Source organism: Netta rufina (genome assembly GCF_964035555.1).
Source record: "Netta rufina genome assembly, chromosome: 3".
Taxonomy (NCBI): domain Eukaryota; kingdom Metazoa; phylum Chordata; class Aves; order Anseriformes; family Anatidae; genus Netta; species Netta rufina.
Window position 1 is genome coordinate 80,436,968 of NC_140125.1, and position 21,658 is coordinate 80,458,625.

General features: G+C 39.1%; 1 protein-coding gene across 1 annotated transcript in view; it reads left to right on the top strand.

Annotated features, from left to right (window-relative positions):
- Positions 1-18,775, top strand: part of TPD52L1 (TPD52 like 1) — a gene marked incomplete at its 3' end in the record, with an annotated part of 32,595 nt that extends 13,820 nt beyond the window's left edge. The window contains exons 3-6 of the mRNA XM_084284150.1: positions 3,194-3,295; positions 12,358-12,396; positions 14,402-14,462; positions 18,644-18,775. Coding sequence (XP_084140276.1) covers positions 3,194-3,295; positions 12,358-12,396; positions 14,402-14,462; positions 18,644-18,775 — 334 coding nt within the window. The remainder of the gene's footprint in view (positions 1-3,193; positions 3,296-12,357; positions 12,397-14,401; positions 14,463-18,643) is intronic.
- Positions 18,776-21,658: the final 2,883 nt, after the last annotated feature.

Here is a 21,658-nt window from a genome sequence, read left to right on the forward strand (position 1 = left end):
AAAAAGACCAGTTGCATAACAGTCTTATCTGGATTTACGCTGTTGTGTAACATCAAAAGTATTAGAAACATAAATGCAGTCTCCCAGTCTTTCTTGCTGGTAAAAATACTGGGGAGGACATTGCATTTAGGGGTTTTACAGGGAAAACACAAATCAGAGTCATTTCAGCCAATTCCCAGAAGGTGTATTCTGACCAAAGTAATGTTCAGAACCACGTAAGGGGATCCACTGTTTCCCAGTTAAAGTGATGACTGTCTGCTGTGTGGGGACATTTGGGACTGTTCTCTTAATGGTTTTATGTGGTGTGAAGAACCTGCAGCACAAAGGCAGGACATGGAGATACCATCTCATAAAGCTAAGCATGCCCTTGCATAAAATGAACTATGAAGTGTATTGAACAACAACAAAAACTCAGAATGAAGGCTGCAAAATACTTCACTATGTACAAGCAGCCTCTACTTAAATAGTGTTTGTTCCTATATAAATTTTTACATGATTATCAACTTCATTAAACATATATATATATATATATATATATATGTGGAAATTTGCGTATACTTTTGTATGGCTAATGGGACACTTTGATCTTGACAATATTCTAATCCTTATTATGGTCCCAGTTCTCAGAGCATCCCTGTGGTGTTTTCTGATTTCTGACTCTGAGCCCCCCATAGAAGGCTGGGGAGGTGGTAGGGGAAGGGAAGTGTTGGGAGTGGATCTACTTCTGCAAATGCAACTTAGGGTAAGAGTTCAACTTAAAAATTTGTCTGATGATTAAGATTTGGACTGAACATTTCTTAATCTTAACGGACTTAAGATTTGAACTGAATAGCAACACAGTAATTTGCAGAAAGATCCATGCTCCCTCTTGCCTGTCTTCTCGTAGAACTAGCTGAGCCAACTGTCATCCTGAAGTCTGTGACAAGGCTAGGTGAGTGTGGTTACAGGTGTTGTGACCAGACTGGATGGAGTGTAGATGAAACATGCTTTGCCATGCTACCAAGGACCTTTCAGACCTGGAAGTCAAATTTTGGCCTTCATTTTTGTCATCAACAGAATTGTGCTGAATAGACTTGGAAAATTCTTCTTTAGGAAGATGTCTAAAGACATGTAAGCAATAACGTGGGCATTTTAACAAATGCCCATATGCATGTATAAGCTAACAGGTAATGGAAAGTTTTTTTTTTTGTTGTTTGTTTGTTTGTTTGTTTGTTTTTTTATTATTATTCTCATAGGCAACACTCATGTTTGTAGTTCGAGTGAGGTATCATCAACATCTATTTTAGGGTCTCATTGCACTCTCTGAGATGAGAGTGTGTCCAATGACAGCAAGAAAAAGGACAGAGATTTAACTAGTCAAGCTAGAGAATGAGGCCTCAGTGAAATAAGAGCATTGCAACCTTGCTTTGTCCTGTGATAAATGGCAGGGCAGAGGAGAAAGGACACCCAGTAAAAAACATCTCTTGGGTCTTGTCTGTGCTCTGCAGTTGAAAAAGACCTAAAATGGGCATAACCAGCGCTCCTTCCTTTCTAATTACACTTTGTGCTCCCTCTGTTACTTTTGCAGTGTTTTAGCCTTTCTTGCCATTTAGCATTAGTGGTTGAGATTAATTCAAGTCATCCAACCAACTCCAGGTTTCTGGAGATCTGATACCCTCAGCTGCCTCCTTTAAACTGCCATCCTAGTCAGTGGAGACAGAGAAGAAGACCCTCACAGACTGACACATTTTGCTTGGCAGTTTTAGAACTTGTTAGGCAGTCTTCAAGGTATTTTGGGGGTTAGGATCATAAAATCAAAGTATTTATGCTGGGGAAAAAAATTGTTGATAGAATTCTGTCTGAGAGAGTAAGGCATTACCTGGCATCTGCTTCTAGCCCATGGTTTGTACAGCAGAGGCCTCATCGGCAGGCTTCCAGCTGTAGGTACTACCAGGGCTGAAAGGACCTGACATAAAATCTGATGTGCCCAATTGCAAATGTTAATCTTTTCTTATTTCTCCTCTTATCTCTACCAAGTTATATTGCATTCATATATCTAAAAGTTAGAAGAAAATACTCTGTTACTGTTACAAGAATTAGGCACTGGAATTTTTGTATTAATCTCTGGTGTATTTTGGTACACATTTGCAATCTTACAGAACTTGTTCAAAGGAGAAATAGGACCAAAGGAGTTGTACTTCTGAATTTTTCATGATCGTTTCTGCAGTCCTTGTCTGCCAAGGCGCACCACAGGATACAAGGCTGATTGTAATATGCTCTCCTTCTCTTACTAGGCCAGTACTTCTAATTATGAACTCGTCTGCGTCACTGCTCCCAGTGCCAGATGATTTCCTTGGAAGGAGGTCTCTGACATGTTCAGAGTTAGTTTATTGAGCAAAAAAAAAAAAAAGCATCTGTACAGAAAAGCTTATTGATTACTCTGAGAACATAACTTAACTATACTGAAGGATCTGTGTGATCAGAGCATATAGTCCAAATCAGTAAATTAAGATGATTCTGTGTTTGAATGTGTATGCTACACATGAAATGAATAACGTCAAAAAGGGATCAGTGATCGATGCTATTTAGAATATGCATTCACTGTCTAGATTGTTTTCATCTTTTTTTTCTTTCCTAAAACCTTCTTCCTTTATATTTAAAAAATAAAAAGGTCGAGTTGTAGCATATGGAAACAGTTTTTATCGATGTTGTCTAATTTGAAATACCAATAAATAATTTTGAAGTGCATCTTTGAAATGTATCTAATTTGTATGTATGCATGGAAGCGCACGTATCTTAGCTGATTCTTTCTGTGCTTTAGACCACAGGTTGTGCCAGAAAGTCAGTGTCTGCTGACAGAATGCTTATTTGATGTAAATTTACAGAAATTGTATCAAACGAGTATTCAACAAATCATGCCATTCTGCTTTTAACAGTTTGCGCTTACCCTCTTGGAAGATGTTATCTTCAAGGGGGACAGACAGTGAAGGATTGTTCTGAAGAGTGCTTTGCTCGCATTAGGATTAAACTGCACTTACAAAGCTGTGCAGAAGTGGGCATCTTTGTAATTTGATTTGTGTTACGGTTACTGTTTTTCTTAAAGTTTTGATGGGTGGGACTTTAAGATGCAGAAATAAGGAAAAATAATTGCAGGGGATTCTAGTCTCTCTTTTTTAAACTTATCATTATTTCTGTTCTTCGTTTTTGTTTCTAGTTACAAGAAAACACATGAGACCCTGAGCCATGCAGGACATAAAGCAACAGCAGCTATCAGCAATGTAGGAACTGCCATAAGCAAGAAGTTCGGAGATATGAGGTACAAGGATCTGCTGCTTCTCTGTTCTTTCTTTGACAGAATTGTTATGTTCTTTCTCCTCAGCCTTTCTTTTCCACCTACATTAGTGTTCTAAGCTTTCAAATAGTTGGTAATTGAAGTATTTTATAACATTAATAGTTTTGAACCAAAAAAGGGGAAAATGATGAATGAAGATGTAATTTTAATTGAGTCCTATTTTTAAATAAATAAAAAATCTTTTTGGAACAGCTTTGCAAGCTCAAGGAAATATACCAATAAAATGGGACTAAATACTGCAGTTAGATCTTTATTAACCCAGTTTTATTCATACATGGATTCTGGAGACAAAGATCGTCTGAAGAAAACAAGCTTGCCTTGGAGCTGTTCCTGGAAAGATAATTTTAAGAAGAAAAAACATTTCAAACTATTTTATATCATCTCTTTCAAGTGTACAAAAGATAAAACAAAAGTAGTACCACATTCTGAAGGCAGGCTTTATTAGTTAGCAAATTCTTACTCCCTTGTCTTTTCTTTTTCTTTATTTTTTTCTCTTTTATTTTATCTGTTTCCCACTATCTGCATACTTTCCATATATTTGTTTCTAGGTGTTTTCAACTTTTAATGTTTTACTTATCTGAAAGGTATTTGACTATTGCGCTTGAGCTTCATTCACTCTGGTAGTCCAGGCCTCCTAAAATAGGAGGCAAATTTTATTCTGTGGTTGTGTTGCATTAAAAAAATAAATAAATGAAAATCACAGGAATTGAGGGTAATAATTCCCATTTAAGTACAACTTAAATGCTGGGCTGTATATGTTGGTGTACCTTTAAAAGCGTTCAACTTAAAATTCCTCAAAATGGAAGCATAAATGAATAAATTTTACTCAGCAAATCACCACTTATGTTTTCAGCTTAATAGCAGCATTATAGAATTGCTTCTCAGGTGTTTCAGGGAGTTTATTTTTTGTGATGAAATAAATGAACTTGAATAACTACAATATACTGTCCGAGCTGCAGAATTAGGGTCTCATTTATTAACAATAATGGTATATATTCACTTTTTGGTAATTTTCACTGTGTGAATTCATTTTATAGTATTTCAAATACTTTCTTGTTTTTTAATGCAAATGGATTTTTTACCACTCTCATTTTTAATTTGAATCTTCAGAAATCTTTAGAGTTGTATCTGCCTTTTACATACAGTTAACACACCCTCTGCAGAATTATTGCTGTTTTTCTAGGTGCAGGTGAAAAAAGGAAAAACTTCATCATGGTATGGTCTGCTTTACAGTGTCTTTTTCCACATTACAGTTTAAAACAGAAATCTAGTGAGTGACTTACAACCAGCTTATGAACATAAGCTAAGAACTTTTTGACTTAATAAAGCTAGATATATATTGATAGTATATGCCTAGGAAAGGTTATAAGAGTAAAATGGCATGCAATTACATTTTCCTGGTACATTTGTTTGGCATCCAGCAATCCAAGTTGAAAATTCACTGAAACAGAGGTGGAAGCTTTCATTTAAGAGTCTTTGACAGGTTGTTTTTCATAAATTTACTATTTATTTATTTGACTTGCATGAGCTTTTGACATTCATAACACCTCATGTTCCTTCAGATTAACAGATAGTTATGTGATAAAGAGGTGTGTGAGGTGTGTTTATTCGATCATTCATTCCCTATTTTGGATCTACTTGGTTTTTCCTTTGATGCCTTCTGGCTCGTCTATTATAAGAAATACTGAATGTAGTCCTACTGCTGTCCTTCAATGTCATTTGCTATTTCCTGAGATTTTATCCTGTTGTTCAGTTCCCTCTTTCCAGGCTGAGATTTCAGCTGCATGATTTGTTTTCACGATTCTTTTTTATGCCTTTGCTTATTCTTACCGCCTTCCCTTTTACAGTTGTATTGTGTATTTTTGAGAAATTCATGATGAGAAATTTGTGCAGCATGTGGCATACATCTATTCTGTTGTCTCTTCTGCTCTTTCTAACACTTCCTCATATAAGAAAAACAAGGCCAGTGCTCAGTGAACAGGTCATCATACTGCTTCATCGCTTTGGATCCTACAGCAGTGATCGAAGAGTTGGTGTGCAAATACCTAGTTTTTGATGGTGGAGGGAAGGATGACTAACAATTTAATACTTCTCAGGTCATATCAGTCGTGCTTTGCATAGCATGTGAGATTTCTTCTAAGGCAGAAATGTCTTCACTGTAATAAATGACATCTTTCCTTTAATATTTCCCTTAATTAATGGCTGCTTTCTTTCACCTATGTATCAGTGCCAGCCCCTGTCCCGATGGTGATCACGCTTCTCATTCGCACATGGAAAGCAGATGGGTGGTATTTAACCCATTAACCCTTTAGCCAAGGGCTCTAAGTAGAAGCTAAGTCCATAAACGTTTCAATTAATTGAGAAGCTTGTTTCTAGTAGCTTTCTTTGATCAAAATGAGTATCTTCAAACATTTTTCAGGAAGATACAAACTTACTAGCACTGCCATTTTTTGTGGAAGCATGCTGTTTTCGGGTAGGAGAGTTTTCTTGGCACATGGCAATGAAGAAGCAGGTGGTGTAGCCAGTGTCCCCTAGTTACATAAAGCATGGCATGAATTGGGCATTCTACATCTGCTGAAAACCCTAAATCTGGAGTAATACTTTGTATGTTTACCCCAGTAATGAAACTGGTGTAAGATCTTGGAGCAGGAACAGTTCTGCGACGGGTCACACTGTAAATGTTACCACATAAATGGCTGTGTTTAAATTCTACTCCTCTCCCACTCCAGCCCTTGCCATGGTTGGAGGAATAAGCTGTAAGGAAGCATGTGTCCTTTGTTTCATTGTTTGCCTTGTTGCTAATCCATATATTTTTATCTCATGCATAAGGATTATCATGGCCCCTTCCCTAAATGCTGGTTTAAACACACATCAGACTCTGGCTTAATTCTGTTGTTTAGACATTAAGGCTGATGCTCACCAGTGGCATCCAGATGCAAATCCCTGTTCTGCTTCTGTTCAGAATGGATACTTGAAACTGCTTTCTGAAATCCAGATGATCATCATAATTCCCCATATGTTGGAAGGTCTGGTGTTTTTGGCCTTTACCCCTGCTGGGGTGGTGATGGTTTTGAAAGAGCTTACAGTCATCCTGATGCCATTTTTTTTTTTTTCTTTCCTTCTACTCCCAGCTCTTATCATCTCTGTTAACGTTTTCTGACATGGAGAAGGAAGGCAGACAAGAAGAGAGGAGTCCCAGGTCACTCGCAGGGTAGTAATGTGGAGCTAGATCTCTAAGAAGCAGAAGTTACACATTTCAACATGTTATTACATTTCAGCATGTCTCTTGCCATGTTGAGCAGATACGACATGTGGCTGAGGGTCTTTATCCCCAGCTCCTTTACATAATGGTGAACTTGGGATCTTGCCCTGCAATACTAATGGACTGCTCCACAGCTGTCTGTGCAGATCCAAGAGTTTCAGATCTGCTTATGGCCTATCTAGAAACAAGTCGTCATACCAAGTGGGAGAATTTCTGTGTTTTTTTTTTTTGTTTTAAAGAAGAAAAAATAAATAATGAAACTACAAAGTAAGGAAACCACATACATTACTACTATGTGTACACTACCACTTACATTACTATCCAAGTAAATGCATTTAAAGATTAAGCTAACAAAGGTATGCATGCAAATTAGGATGTCAGCAGCTATACTGCTTATACATCCTTCATTCAGTTGTCCCATACATTCTCTTTAATTACATGATCACGCAGACCTCTTTCAAATTCATTGTCTGGGATAAGCAAACTCTGAAAATGAGTGAAGGTAATATAATTCCTCAGTCCTGCCAGGAGCTGAAAGGCATGTGTGGAAAGAGACAGAGGGCAGGCAGGGAGAGCTTGGTGGTGTGAATGAGGCAGATGAATGTGCCTCTCAGAGGAGACTGGAGCCAGCAGGGAAAGCACAGGAGGTCCCAGAGGGGTGGAGGAAAGCAAAGTTCATCCCTCAGGAAAGGGACAAGGGAAGTTCTGGGAAATGTAAACCAGATACTGGAGGAAAGCATTAACCTGTTGCCTTCTAAGCATCTAGAAGATAACGCAATGACATACACAAAAAAGGGTTTGTCAAGAAGATTATTTTGAACTGGCACCACCTTTAGTAGAGGATGGAGTGGAGGCACAGGATAGTGTTACTGTTTTAGCAGGAAGAGGGCATAGGGAACGGAAAATTACATTCAGGGAATAGGTCTCATCATAATACAGGATTTTGCAGGCATCTGACATGAGTCCGTTGCTCTTCATCACTTTACTACCTAGTTTAGGTGATGGCATCGTGTATGTACTTAACCCCAAGATGACTGCAGTGGGAGGGAATGCAGGCAACTTTAGACAGCAGGAGTAGAATTCAAAATGAAATGCTGAAATAAAAACTGATGAAGGAAAGTAAGGTGCTGTATTGACAGAGGGCAAAAAAATCAAACATGGAGATGTACAGACCAGCCAGCTGGGCGGTAGCTCTGCAGATATGGGCCTAGTAGGTGCTAGGCTAGTGGCTCACGAATGTAGCACAATTCAATGTTGTCATGCTACTTCTGCTACTACAAACTTAATTCCAACTTCCACAGTAGTGTTGCCTATAAGATCTGGGGGAGGACTGCTTTGCTCTGCTCAGTTGAGATAAGGTCTCAACTGTAGTGTTCAGGGCAGTGCAGGGTATGCACATGATCTGGAAGAAATGTGGAGAAATATCACAGTGATATTCAGAGCTTCAGAAAATACAGCCAGTGACAGTATGTGAACATAGAAAAATGGGACTGAATAAAGAACGAAGAGGGAGAATGTAGTAATGTAGTAAATTTTATGTGCAAGTTCAGGAAAGCATTCAGCTATGAAACTGGACGGTGGCACAGGTTACTTCTGAAGGCTGGGAACTCTCTCTCATTGGATGTTTTTAGAAGCAGGTTAGGCCAATATCTGTTGGAGATGGCTCAGGAATCATTAACCTGTTAGTGCTGTAGGAGCGGATGCTTGCTGTGCATTCTCTTTGTGCATTTCCATCACCTAGGGGTGTTCTGGACACTCAAGAACCGTTGCTGAAGTCACTGAGAGCTAAATTCCCTGAAATAATGTAGCTGTCATACACCAAACTATCATCCTTAAACCTCAGTGTCTCTTAATATCCCCTCTAAAGGAGATGTTGATATTATCTTATTTGAAAATATAATTTCATAAGCATTTCTTTTGGTGACAGGTGAAACAGCTGTTTTCTCTCATTTTTACTGTCACTTGCCCCTCCAGTCAAGCTGATTTTTAGAGCTCTGCAGTAATACAGATTCCCTTATCACCTGGCTGTGCAGATATCTGTGTTAGCATGGAGCAGGGGGTGGCTGGTACTGGGAGGCAGCAGGTAGTAGAAGGAGGTTATGACTGGTAACAATACTGCTGAAGCTGCTCAAAGCAGAAACGTGTTGTGGAGTTAAATCCATATGTGTATGAGAAGTGCATGTATACATGGTGATGAGCCCTGTAAATAACCGTGAATAAATCCTTGCTTTTCTTCAGAGCACAGTGTGAGTAGTGTGCAGTAAATAATGCATCACACCACACACTGGAAAAGGATGTGAGGAATAACTATTGGAGAGATGTTCATTAAGCGTGTGCCACCTATCTGGCTCACTGCGTGAGGCAGGTGTTGCCTTGAAGTGGGCATTAATTAAGGCTACATCAATAATACACTGATGAAGGAGAGGCTGTCTGCCTCATTTTGTGACTTCGGCACCTTAGTGACATCCTTTAAATATTGCATATCAGTGTGACTGTCCCAGTGCTGCTACCTTCATTAAGTTTTTTTGTGAGCTGGAAAACAGTGTCAGAGTGTTTCAAGTATTAATTTAAACAAGGAAGATTTTAGAAAATGCAATTTTAGGAATTAATAAGCTTTTTATTTTTTGCCATATCTATCTCAACTCAGATGATTAAAAAATGTAGAGGGAGGAGTGAGGAAAACATTCACTGATGTACATGTAAATTTCCAGTTAGCCTGTACTTCCTCCTTAATGAGGGTAAGGTAGGACTTTGGGAGGGAAACTGGCTAACGTTGATTAAATCTGATCTAATGAAGAGGACACATGGTTTAGCAGACAGAACTTCCATTCATTGCTGAGTAGAGAGTATACAACTGCGTGTAGTGAAGGAGTGTGTGAAAAATCTTGCCTTGAAGGAATCTGAACTGATCTACGGCCTAGTGTGATTTCCAGCAACAAGATTTGAATGCAAATGATTTTCTTTTTTTCCTTGGGCAGTTTGGCATACTACAGATACATATGTAAATTTTTGTTGCATTTTCATAATACTTCTAACTCTTGCTTTTCTTTTCTTGTGCATCCACCAAAGATCGCATTCAATTAGGTAAGACACATTATTGTCCTCAAAAACTGCCTCTGTATTTAACAGGATGTGTTTTATGAAATGTAACACAGTAAACTCTCTCCTTTCAACTTAGTTATGTATGATAAAAGCATTTGGTACACTACTAAGTGTAATGCCTCATTTTTACAGCATGGTGAGTACAATGAGGAAAGGACTGGGCAAAGTGGCTAGAGTATGTTTGCCTTGCTCTTGAGTAGATTAGTCTCAAATTCAAATAATGAATGCGTTCAAAAGATGCTCTTGGGGAAACCTGCTTATATGTAATACCGTACTCCTAACCGTCATTTTCTGTCAAAGGTTGGAACTCTGCACACCACAAAACTTCTGTTCAGCCAGCACAGTTTTATAAAAATTCATTTAAAAGAAAAAATTACCACCTCATCAATAAAGCAAAATTATATTAGTCATGAAGCCTACATGCTGACTGCTTAAAAGTCTTTACCCCTGGGGAAATTTCCAGTGGTAAGACTGATTCTTAACCTAATTAAAAAAAGAAGGTATTTGTATTTTTTGGAGCTTGACTATACCAATGCTGTAAAGCACTTCACCATATGATGAATTATGGATGCTGAGAGATTCTATACGCAGTTTGGCTTTACGTCAGTACACCCAGCAGAGAGGCTGAACAGCCCTCAGTCCCTGCAGTCCATCTGGCCTGGTGGTACTGCCAGTGCATGGGGCAGTTCGAGAAAAACTTTGTTCTTCAGCTAAGTGTCATACTAATGAGGGCTTTTACTTCACTGAGAAAACTTCAAAATGTGGTATATAGATTGACCTTACTATCTCACTCTGACATGAAGCCAAAATGTAGTATCTGGCAGATTTTGTCATGAAAGATCTCTGTCCTCTGCAGCTGCACTGAGCCTCTGAAATCTTTCACCATCACAGACAGGGATGTCTTTAAAAAAGCTTAGTATTATAAGTTTCCATTAAAACATTGTATGTATTGTCACTGTTCTTACAACTTGCATCCTCACCTTTTTAAGGAAATTAAAAGATGAACTTAGTAAAATATTCACTTAGTATTCAGATTGTCTGTCACATGCCATCTCTCAGCTGTGCAAATTTAATTTGGCACAATGTAATCTTATTCAGAGATTCATATTTGAAATGTTTTGCTGCTAGAAGAGGAGCAGTCTATGCTGAAATACTTCCAAACTCTTATTTTCTGCCTGTTCATCATGTGTTACCAGACTAACATGACAAGCATGCTTGTTTCAATTAACTAGAATTGTTAAAGATCTGCACTCATGAAATGTTTGGGCTAGTCTTCCATAAATCTTAAATGTGATGTGAAAAATTGAACGTGAAAACTTTGTGTTATCTGGTATCAGTTTCTGTCCATCTGAGTTTAGCAAAAGCTTGAAATGCACACAACAAAAAATGGTTCGTATACATCTCGCTGCTCCACCTTCTTGCCAAATAGCTCCCCCCACCTTGAATCTGGAAAAAAAAAAAAAAAAGTTGTGTATTTATCAACACAGTGCCTCTCTGAATTTGTATAATTCAGAACAAGCACGTGCTGTTTATATGAGAGCTCTCCATTTTTTAATGTTATGATCATGCATTGCTTAATTGCAACCAAATGTTGCTGTCCCTTAATGCTCTTAAGGGACAGCAACTGCTCCAATCAGACCAAGCTGCGGCTGTCACTCAACACTGAAAGTAGCCACACATGAATTTTGGAAACAGCACTCTTGTACTCTTGTAGGGTGCAACTTACTCATAATGTTCAGTTGTAAATGTAGTTATGGAGAGTTCTTGTACTTCAAATAAAGATTATTCAGAACAGACTTCCCAGCAGTAGTGAAATTAGGACAGCGGATTTGACTTTGGTGGCTCAGGTAGAAGAATGTGGCTAGTTAAGTCAAGAGGTTAGGATGAGAAGCCAGCTGCAGGGGTAGAGGTGCAGAAGAGGATAAGGAGATTTTTTGAATGTTGTAGAGACTCCATCATCTGCCTTCCAACATCCTGATACACATGCTGCTGGGAAGCCTGAGGATGGAAGAAGAGAGTGCGGCAAGGAAAGGTGGACGAGAGCTTTGGAGAACAGTGCTTTCTATGCTTGGTGATCCCAGAAGAGATAGGAAACTTCTACAGCTGAGTGGCTTTCTTTTCTGTTGAAGAAACCTCTTGTGTTAGGCTATACAAACTGTCGGCTAGTGCAGTCCATTTATATGCATTGTACATGCAACAGAGGCAGGCAGCTGCCTGCCTACGTACTGCTTCCAGCCAGCTCTGATCAGGTTCACAGACCTGAGGCGTGCTGCATTCACCAAGCACAAAGCTTATTGTCTGTGACCGAGGAACATGAAGGTAGCTTTCCGTTCCTCTGTCATATCATGAACGTCTGTGTTAGATGGCGGGGTTGGTTCTGTGTCCTTTAAATGGACATTGCCAGGAACTTCATTGTTCTTTGAGCCCTATGCAACTGCAGTTTAGTTGACATGAGAGTGTGGTGGCAAGATCTTCAGTGCTGAACGTGAGCTGGAATTCACAGGTAAGTTTGACAAGCTGTTGCCCTCGAGAGTGGAGTACCAATACTTCTATGTGAACTTTAAAAATAGATATATTCAAATAATAAAAACAGTATGTTGTGATCGTTTTGCAAACTGGATTTTACAACTTTTTTTCCTTATCTTTTGGTTTCATCCCACAGTTACTCTATTCGCCATTCCATAAGCATGCCTGCAATGAGGTAATACGCTACCCATATTGTACTTGCTATGTTGATGTTCAGCATTGTAATGAGGGGGAATTGCATACCTTGATCCTAGTCATGCAGTTTTTTAGTCAGATGACTTCAGTCAATTAAGGTTATTCACATAGATAAGGTCTGTAGGACTGGCCATCTGTGGCTTCCTTTTTTTTTTTTCCTTTTTAATTGTATTAACTGCTTAACCTCTTGTTTGATCTTTTTGAATAAATGAAAAATGGAGCACTTCTGAGATGTATTTGGGTAGTTGAGTGTTATCAGATTTGTATTACTGCACCTGAAATTCAGTTGTTTTGCTGTCTCTAGAACATCATCCAAAGCCCATTAATGTCAGCGATGGTTTCCACTCCAGCAGCTTTGGATCGTGCTCCTATGCAGGGATTTTATGAGTGCTTTCATATTTTAATGGCTATAATCATGCTTTACTTGACTGTCGCCAAATATCAATGTCTCTTCAAGTAAAGCTCTTACTGTTTTCAATAAAATTAGGATCCAGCTTCCTTTTTACCCTCCCAGTCTCTAAATATATTAGTATTTCGGCTCCCTGCCAAGCGTATGGGGAAAACAAACCTCTTAACCACGCAATGGATGGCAATTCATTCAACTTCAACAGGTGAATAGTTTAAGGCAAACACTCACCAGAGTGACCCATGGGTCAAACAGAAATCATAAAACAATTTCTCAAAGGGTCCTTTTGACCCTTCAACAGAGACCCTTTGACCCTTTAACAGAAACCAAAAGTAAATAGGCATTATTTTTCCAACTGGCTTCTGCTTGCCCTGTCCTTAAATTAGAGCCAATTTAACTCTAATCTGATGAGGGATATGATGTAAACGTGCTTGCAGAAATAGAGGTCACTGTCATGCTCTTGGTAAGTTCCCAGTGCATGTAAACAGGAACATGCAAGTTTTAGCAGCCATCGGCTTCATCATTTTGCAGAGTAAACCACAGGCTGCTGCGTATGTTTGCCATTCCCCGTGGATGGCAAAAGTGTATGGATGGGCACCTGACAGGGAAAGGTAGTTCCTGGCATCGTTTTGTGTTGTGTGGTGAAGAAAGTATAAGAGGAAGCCTGCAGGACAGCAGTTTCTGAGGTGCAGACTATTCACTAATCATGAAGCACAAAGCGCGCTGTAATTGAGAACATTAGGACAGTATATATGTTATGTTCATAATATTAAGAGATAGATAATAGTTGTGGTCAGTGTGTTCTGTCTGCAGGAAGAAATGCAAAAACGGTTGCATGCATTTAAAATTAGAGAGAAGCTATGTTTCAAGTCATGGAGAAAAGAATGAGGTTGTAAAGCAAGCTAGCAAACCAGGTATGCCACATGCTTTAAGAAGGAAAATCACAGCTGTTGCTCTTTTTAAGATATGTTCAGCTCACAGTTCTCCCACAACCAGAGCTGTGTTCTTTTCTATGGGAAGTGAAAGCTAAGCAATGCTTAGCTTTGTTAGACAGACACACTAGGAACACAGTCTCCCTAAGATCTTTGAAAACAACAGGTTAGACCTAGGTCACAAAATCATAGGCACAGGCAAGATTCCTCAAAGGCATTTGGGACCCACTTCCTATGTAGTTTTAATCTCCTTCATCATAGCCTCTGCAATGTTAAAGTTTGAACAACCATCTTTTTAATCATATTAATTATAAACTTACTCATCAAATGAAAAAAATTGTTAATTGCACTATGGCAAAACCACAAATGGATAAAACTATAGAAATGTAGGATTTAGGCCGCTGTTCACTGGTTCTTCCTTCTGAGAACATAATAAATTTATCAGAGGATAGGAAGGGCAGTCACTGCTTGGTCTCAATTACAAGGCAGGTTTTGCTTTTGCAGTTGTTTATAACCTATCAGTCTACAGACCTGTGCTGCCAGCCATTCTTCATTTAGTCCATTGTTGCTTGGTGAAAATTGATGAAATTGTGACATTACCTCCTTAAGTTTGCAACTGACTTGCTTCAACTTTCTTCTTCTCTTAGGAATTCTCCAACTTTCAAGTCATTCGAAGAGAAGGTTGAGACCACTGTCACAAGCCTTAAGGTAATGGTTAAAGACTGTTATATGGCTATGCTTGAAGTGTGATGGCTTCATTGTCCCTGTCATTTGTACAGAAAGGTGATTGAATTTGCTGTTGAATCAAGAATTTCATGCAAATTTCATGCAACTTCAGAAGCATTATTAGAAAGTGAACACAAATCAGAAAAATAATCTTTCTCTGCTTTATTGCTGTGAAACTACTTCTGTTGTCTGCCAAAGTAAACAAGTGGTCTCAAAAATGCCAAAAATATGCCCATACTAAAGTGGAAAACAGAGACATCTCGGGTGTAACCACAGTTCATTATGCTGTATGAGGCAGAGCCATGTGGAGACACAAAGTCCAGTTTTGCAAGCAGTGTGGTCTCATGAGCTTTGTGCTGTGCCATGCTAGGCAGACACAACTGTTTGTCTACAGACTGAAATTAGGTCCTGGCTGGAGCTACTCTCCTTGCAGCACTAGAGATGTACTCACTGAGTGCCCCTGATTCAGCTGATGGGAGCTGTCATGTAACTCTATTTTGTCATACCACCTATGCTCTCAGCACTGAAGTAGTCTTTCCTTAGTGCAGGTGTCCATTTTCTCTCTAATATCAATATTTTGTCTGTATTTAAAATTTCAAAACTATATTAACATATTTGCTGTGGGACAGAAACATCTGATGAGAAAGTTATCAGGCATCACTAATAACACCTGTTAATGCAGGAAAGAGAATGGCAAATTTGCATCAAAAATGGGAAAAAAAAAGATGGTTCTTATTCATCTGGTAAGTGTGCCCATGAAATGGCATTTTACTGCTATAGAAAAATTCTAACATCTTATGTACAGTCTGTTAGTGATAAAGGGCCAAATGCAGCACCTCATTTTATGGGGAACTGACAATACTGGATTAATGTCAGTGGGCATTGCAGTTTGTAAAATATTAAAGTGTCAAGAAGATGGCCATCCATTGGGGAAGGGGCATTCCTTGTTACATAAAATGCAAATTACCACTAGAACTGAAGCAGCAGATGCATGGTCAAGGTCTGTCTTTCCAAACCTCTGCGAAATCATACAGCAGGTAATATTTTCCAGTCAGTGTCTGAGGAAAATACAGAGCAGTAGAGAACTTAATTTATTTTCATGTTCCTAAATCAGCATGTGCATCAAAGAGTGCTGAGCTGCACTATCATATTCAGCTTTTTCATGTTCACTTTTATTAGGAGATAGTCTGCTTTGACAGCTTTAAGTCATGATAATGTAGGGTCATGGCATCTCCATTGCACCCTGTCAGAGACGGAAATATCATTCCAAGGTGGGAGTCAGCATCCCAAGGAAGTCTAGTGGCAGAGCTAGAACAAAACTCTGACCTTTAGGGACTCAGCTCAGTACCTTTACATACATTCCTGCTCATTCTTTCAATCTTAGCTGAAAATGCTTTTTATGCTCGATCTCCTTGTAAGAAAAGCTATTCATGCAGCAGGATGCCGCAGCTTGAAAGATCCAAATTTCTGCCTGTTGCAGCTGGGTGTTATCACTTGCTTATGATTTTGTGTTCCCTCTACTTATGCCCATTTAGATAAGGGATGCAGCTCACTGGAATGCCTGAGGTCTGAAGTGGATTTTTTTTTTTTCCACCACTTGTCAGTTAGAAGAAACCATGTTGAAGAAGTGCAGCACTTTCTTTTAGTCATTCAGTCACTAAACCTACTCTCAGGGCTTTTAGTGCTGTCAGTACATTCAGCTCCCAAGCTTGCTCTTGGACTCCTCCAGTCTCCACAAATCCACTCTTCTTACAGTTATGGCTAACCTGTGAGAAGGCAGCCCAAAGCCTTTTCACCTCGCATTGAGGGCTAAAGAAGAATTGTGAGTGATGCTGTTTCTGCGTCAGGGGTGGGGTGGGGTGTCTGTTTCCATGTGTCACTTAGAAAGAGGAAAATCTGATTCTAACTGCTGGGCTCTGAAGACCATTTCTTCTCACAGTGATCAACTTTAGGAGCCTGATCGTATTTTGCTGATTGAGCCAAGGCATTCTTCTAGAGGAATTCCTTGTCATGCCAGCTCTGGTCCTGCTAGGTGCTCGGGGTGCCCTTAGATCCCCCTTCACAGAATCTTTAGTTAAGCAAGGCAAAACAAGAAGTCTTGAGTCTGAAGTCAGCTTCTGCATACCATGTAACTTTCATTTCATTGTCCAGCTTTATTGGCAAACCCACTGACATTTTCTCAAATATCTTTTTGTCTCTCTTCTCTTTCTTTCATTTCTTTGGGCAAATGGAGGAAGGAGAATGGAGTCATAGACCTAGGTTGCGACCAACACAGGCAATGGGCAACGTGGAATGCCTCAGAACTGTTCATCCTTTTTTATTTCTCTTCTGAGGACTTGAGGAAGTCCTATGAGGGAAAAGGACTATCTTTTCAATTCTAGGGTCCTCCTGTGATCTGAAAAGGGGGACAATATTCTAAAGAGGCTTCTGGCAAAAGAGACTAGCCTCAGCATTATATTTATTTATTTATTTGTCAGATTTTCAGGGTCCTATAGTGTTCTGTTGTTAGTGAAAACTGCCTTTCACATTTCATTCATTTAGAAGTCAAACTTCAAATTCAATTTCATTTGCTTTTGAGAGTGGATTTGGGTTGGATTTTGGGTTGCAGCTTTCTTAGGAGAGTGAATTCATTCACCTTCCTGTGGAAATCAACAGGAACTGGATGCCTGACTCTTAAACTTTTCTGAAAATCAGAATTCTGAAGAACTACATGTTTGTTGTAAATACTGGGGTGTTGGCCAGAGGCATTCAGTAAGTGACTTGCATCATTCTTGTTTTCTTATGGAAGAGCAGGCAGAAATGTAAACAGAAAATGAAACCTCATTAATAGTTTTTAGGTACCCAAATTTAGATGCACCTTATTGGAATCATTTGAAATAGTGCAGGAATAGTCTCTACCTTCACGCTCACTATGATCAGTTTGAATCAACGTTATTTTTGTGGAGAATTTTAATTAGGAAACAGTCATGAGCTCTGCTATGAAAACTTAACAGCTTTACTAGGCAGTGGCTGCATATTCATTGCAAGTTCTGGGCCTGCCAGCATTTATCTATATATCTATATATCTATATATATTATTCTGTTACTTGAAAAAAAAAAAACAAAGAATAAACTGATACCTTCTAGTGGGCTGTGCTCACTCGCAGAATGGATACAGACTTACCTCTTGAGACAGGACCTTTTAATAATTGTGACTCAAACTGTGAGAAGAAATCATCACGCATTCTACTACGTTATTGAAATTTCAAACCAGGCAAGCTCCTGTGCTAGCTGATGAAACAAAGGATTACATGGGATTAACCCTTTGGAAACTTAGTCCACAGTGTTCATTTAATTAAAATAATCTTCCTAAGCATTCGGTGGCTGGCAAGCTGGAAAAATGCCATCTTTTCTTTAAATCCTGCTGCAGTTGTAGGATGGAGTGAAAAGTTCTGTCCTATTTTCAGGCATGAATCAACTTTGATCAGGCTTGTCAGCAAGACAAAACCACAAAAGAATGCTCTCTTACCAAGACAACCCGGTCAAACCTGCTTTGTCTCCTCTTATAGTCTTTATCGTTTCCAAATATTTAGGTAAAGTTTTTTTCTGGTTTAGAAAAACTATATTTCAGACTTTCAGCCATATTTTTAATTATTATTTTTTTTATTTTACTTCTTATATTCACCAATTCAGCAAACTTTAGCATTTTGAAAGTAGATGACTTGTGAGCACAGTTATACCCATTAACGTAATTTATTTTTTTTCTCTCAGGAAAATGATGTATATATACCAGTTCATTTTAATACCCATCCCTTATTCAGCCTGTGCAGAACTGGAAAAACAGAAAAGCAAGTGTGAGGCACTCATAAAGAACCACACTAAGGTCACTGGCATGATACAGGATCCTAATTCAAATCTACTTATGGGAAAAGTTCCTTTAGGTTTATGGTAATTCTAGACAGATTTGACAATTGCAGCTGAGAAGTTTAAAAGCTGGTGGAGGAAAGGGGTTGCTTTATTTGACTGACAAAAAAAAAAAAAAAGCAACAACAAAATACCACCACCCATGTTTTTTGCCTGCTTTAAACATTTCCCAGCCCTCCGTAGTCATGGGGTGAAATGCAAATGGGACTTGCTACAGCACAAGCAGAGGAACTCACTGTTCTTTCTTTGCCTTGTTTCAGACCAAGGTTGGTGGGACAAGCCACACTGGGGGCAGTTTTGAAGAAGTTCTCAGCTCTACAGCCCATGCCAGTGCCCAGAGCTCTCTCGCTGGCACCCGGCTTCCTGAGAGCGAAGAAGAGCTCCAGTGCTAGGCTGATGGCCTTGCTCAGAGACTTGCCTGGACCATGGCTTCTAGGCCTCTCTCACTGCCTGACTTGTGCAATGAGGTTTTGTCAGTTTTGGAAAATTGCCTCCCTTAGGCTAGCACCAGAGAAGCGTTTCTTCTCTCTATTTGTATTTTGGATATGCCATTTTATCATCGGGTATTTTGTACGCCATAGGAACCATACATAAGTAATTGACTCATAACGCTCTAAAATCTATAATGTGACCAAAATAATTTTCATTTTAATATCCTTCCAAAAATTGCTCAGTCTCTCTTACTTAGTTAGGTATACTATTTTCTACCTGCTGGTTTCTAACGCCCCTCTCAGTGCCACATCAGACAGATGGACCTAGAGCTGTGCAAAGATTGCTGCCAGCAGTAGGCCGTAGACCAGCTGTCTACCAGCCATACCAGGTGCCCTTTGATCAGGAGTGTCTGTACATGATCTGTTTCCTAATGGAATTAAAATCACTTATTGTCACCCCAAAAAAAGTTCTTTGTCCTTCACTGATAGTGAAGGACAGTCTGGCGTTGCCCTTCTCCATCCGCTACTCAGTGGAGCTAAGGACAGGAAGGCACACCTGGTTATTCATACAGAAATCAAGCTGATCACAGCTGCTGATGTAAGCTGAACGTTGTAGCTGGAAAAGCTTCTATTTAAAAATATGTTCTGTTGCTTGCTCTCTGTGGTTTGATAAGACTTAATGGTGTAAGCTAATTACAAAGGGAAGTGGAGTGGGGGCAACCTCTATAATTTTCCCCCCTATCTTCCCCTTAAAAAGAAAGGAAGGTAAATTAATTACGACTGAACAGCATGAGCCTCAGTCAAGACACAGCCTTAAGTGAAATACAAACCCAACAATTGAATAAAGATGTGCCATAGGTTAGAGAGTCCATGCCTTCAGTCCACATTTCAGAGCTGCTAGCTTGACTGTAATATCTTACAATGCACACAAGGAGTAAGCGCTTCACTTTTTGCACCAAATTTTGTCCTGCTTCATTCTCGGGCATAATTCTATCAACTGCATTACATCTACTTAATCACCGAGAGCCAGTCATCTCTCAGCTTTGATTCAGCATGTTTTCTTGCTTCCTTTTAGCACTTCTTTTTAAGAAAAGAGCAGCACACTTGTGACAGTGTCTTGCTGTCTTAATGAGCACTTGTCAGTCTGCATGTTGCATTACTCAGTTCGCCAGACTGAGATGAGCACAACTTCATCAAAAGTATAAACAAAATGGAAAATAGTCTGGCTACTTTCAAAATGGATGCTTGTTTTGAGCATAAGCCAAAGTTTCAAATCAGTGTTAGTGAGTTTGACATTACAGACTGCTTAAAATCTTGTGAGGAAATGTGGCTTTAAGTGATTTTTTTCCTGTGTGGCTTTTGTTACAGTTTTCACAAAGTTAGAAGTCCTTTAACTTATGCCTAGTAGAACATTAAGAACTTTGGACAGCTATCTCAAATGCCTCGTTAGTGTTATTTTTAGCATGGAAGCAAATTTAATTAGGTCTTTAGTAGTTTTCTTGTGCGTTTGCTAGCTTATTTTACAGTGGTTTTGTGCATAAACATGACTTTATTTAAATAAATAAAAATATTAATGGTCACTTAGTTTGTGTAAATGAAATTATTGATATTCTTAGCAAAAATAAATTTCTCTTACTCTTTTACTCCGTGATGTTTTCTTTTTAATTCCATGTATTCACAATTAATATTGCACATCTCTTTTCTAAGCCTTGTTGTCACAGCAGAGTATCAAGGTAAATTGCAAAATATAAATTGCCATTCCTCCAGTTTTTAAAATCTGTTCACTCCCATACAGATCTGAATTTCCCCATGGAAATCTGCAGCCCAACTTTTGAAAACTTTGAGATTCAAAAGAGAAAAATGATTCAACTGCGTTCAGTAAGTGTGAAACGTGCAGCAGAGAACATCTAAAAACATTGAACATTTGAGCAGGGTCAGTAAAGGTAAAAGGTAAGAACATGGACTGGACAGGGAATTAGCCTCATTTTTGTTCGTGTGTGTATATATATAATATATTTTTGGGAAAGCAGTAAATTGTTTTTTAGCTACGTTCATTAAGAGCACAATTTAAAGACCTTGTATCAACTAGTTGAGGTAGGTTGCCCAGAAAGTCTTTAGTTTTACGTGTTACTGTCATTACAACAGCTACCACCCTGAGTAGACTCTGTCCTGATAGGAATGGGTCACAAGAAATATACGAGAGAAGGAGATTTCCACACAGGTCACACATCCAGGCTGTAGCACGCTCTTCCTACATGTGAACGATACACTTCAGTAGTGTATTAGGAAGCCTGAAGCCACTGGCCTTTCTTTCACCCTGTCATCATGGCTCAGGCTTCCTGATTGCACTTTCTTCTCCAGCCTCTTTCCAACTAATTTCCTATTTCTATTAAAATGCAATGCCCAAAAAGCTGACATATGACTGCAGCAAGTAGATGGGAATGTAGCATTACATAGAGTACATGCTAGATGTATTTAAGCAAAAACAAAATCCCACACAACACACTCAAACTATGGCTATTTCCCAGGATAATATTTACCTTTCTTACAACAGTGTGCTGCTGACTCAAGCTCAGTCCCCCAGATCCCCTGCAGCATTGGGTATTGCCAGCCAGGAAAGCCTCCGGCTGCGTTGGAGGAACCGACTGTTCCTGCTGGGACAGCACTTGCTGTGTGTTCTCAAGCGTCTTTTCAAGACCACTTTTCTGGTTTGTCAGGATTGCTCTTCATTCTGTCCTCCACTGCATCTGGAGTGCTTTTATGCTTGGCATTCAATACAAACTAATAAAGACTATGATTGCACGCACCTCACTGGGATAAAAATACTGAAGAACAGTGGGACCT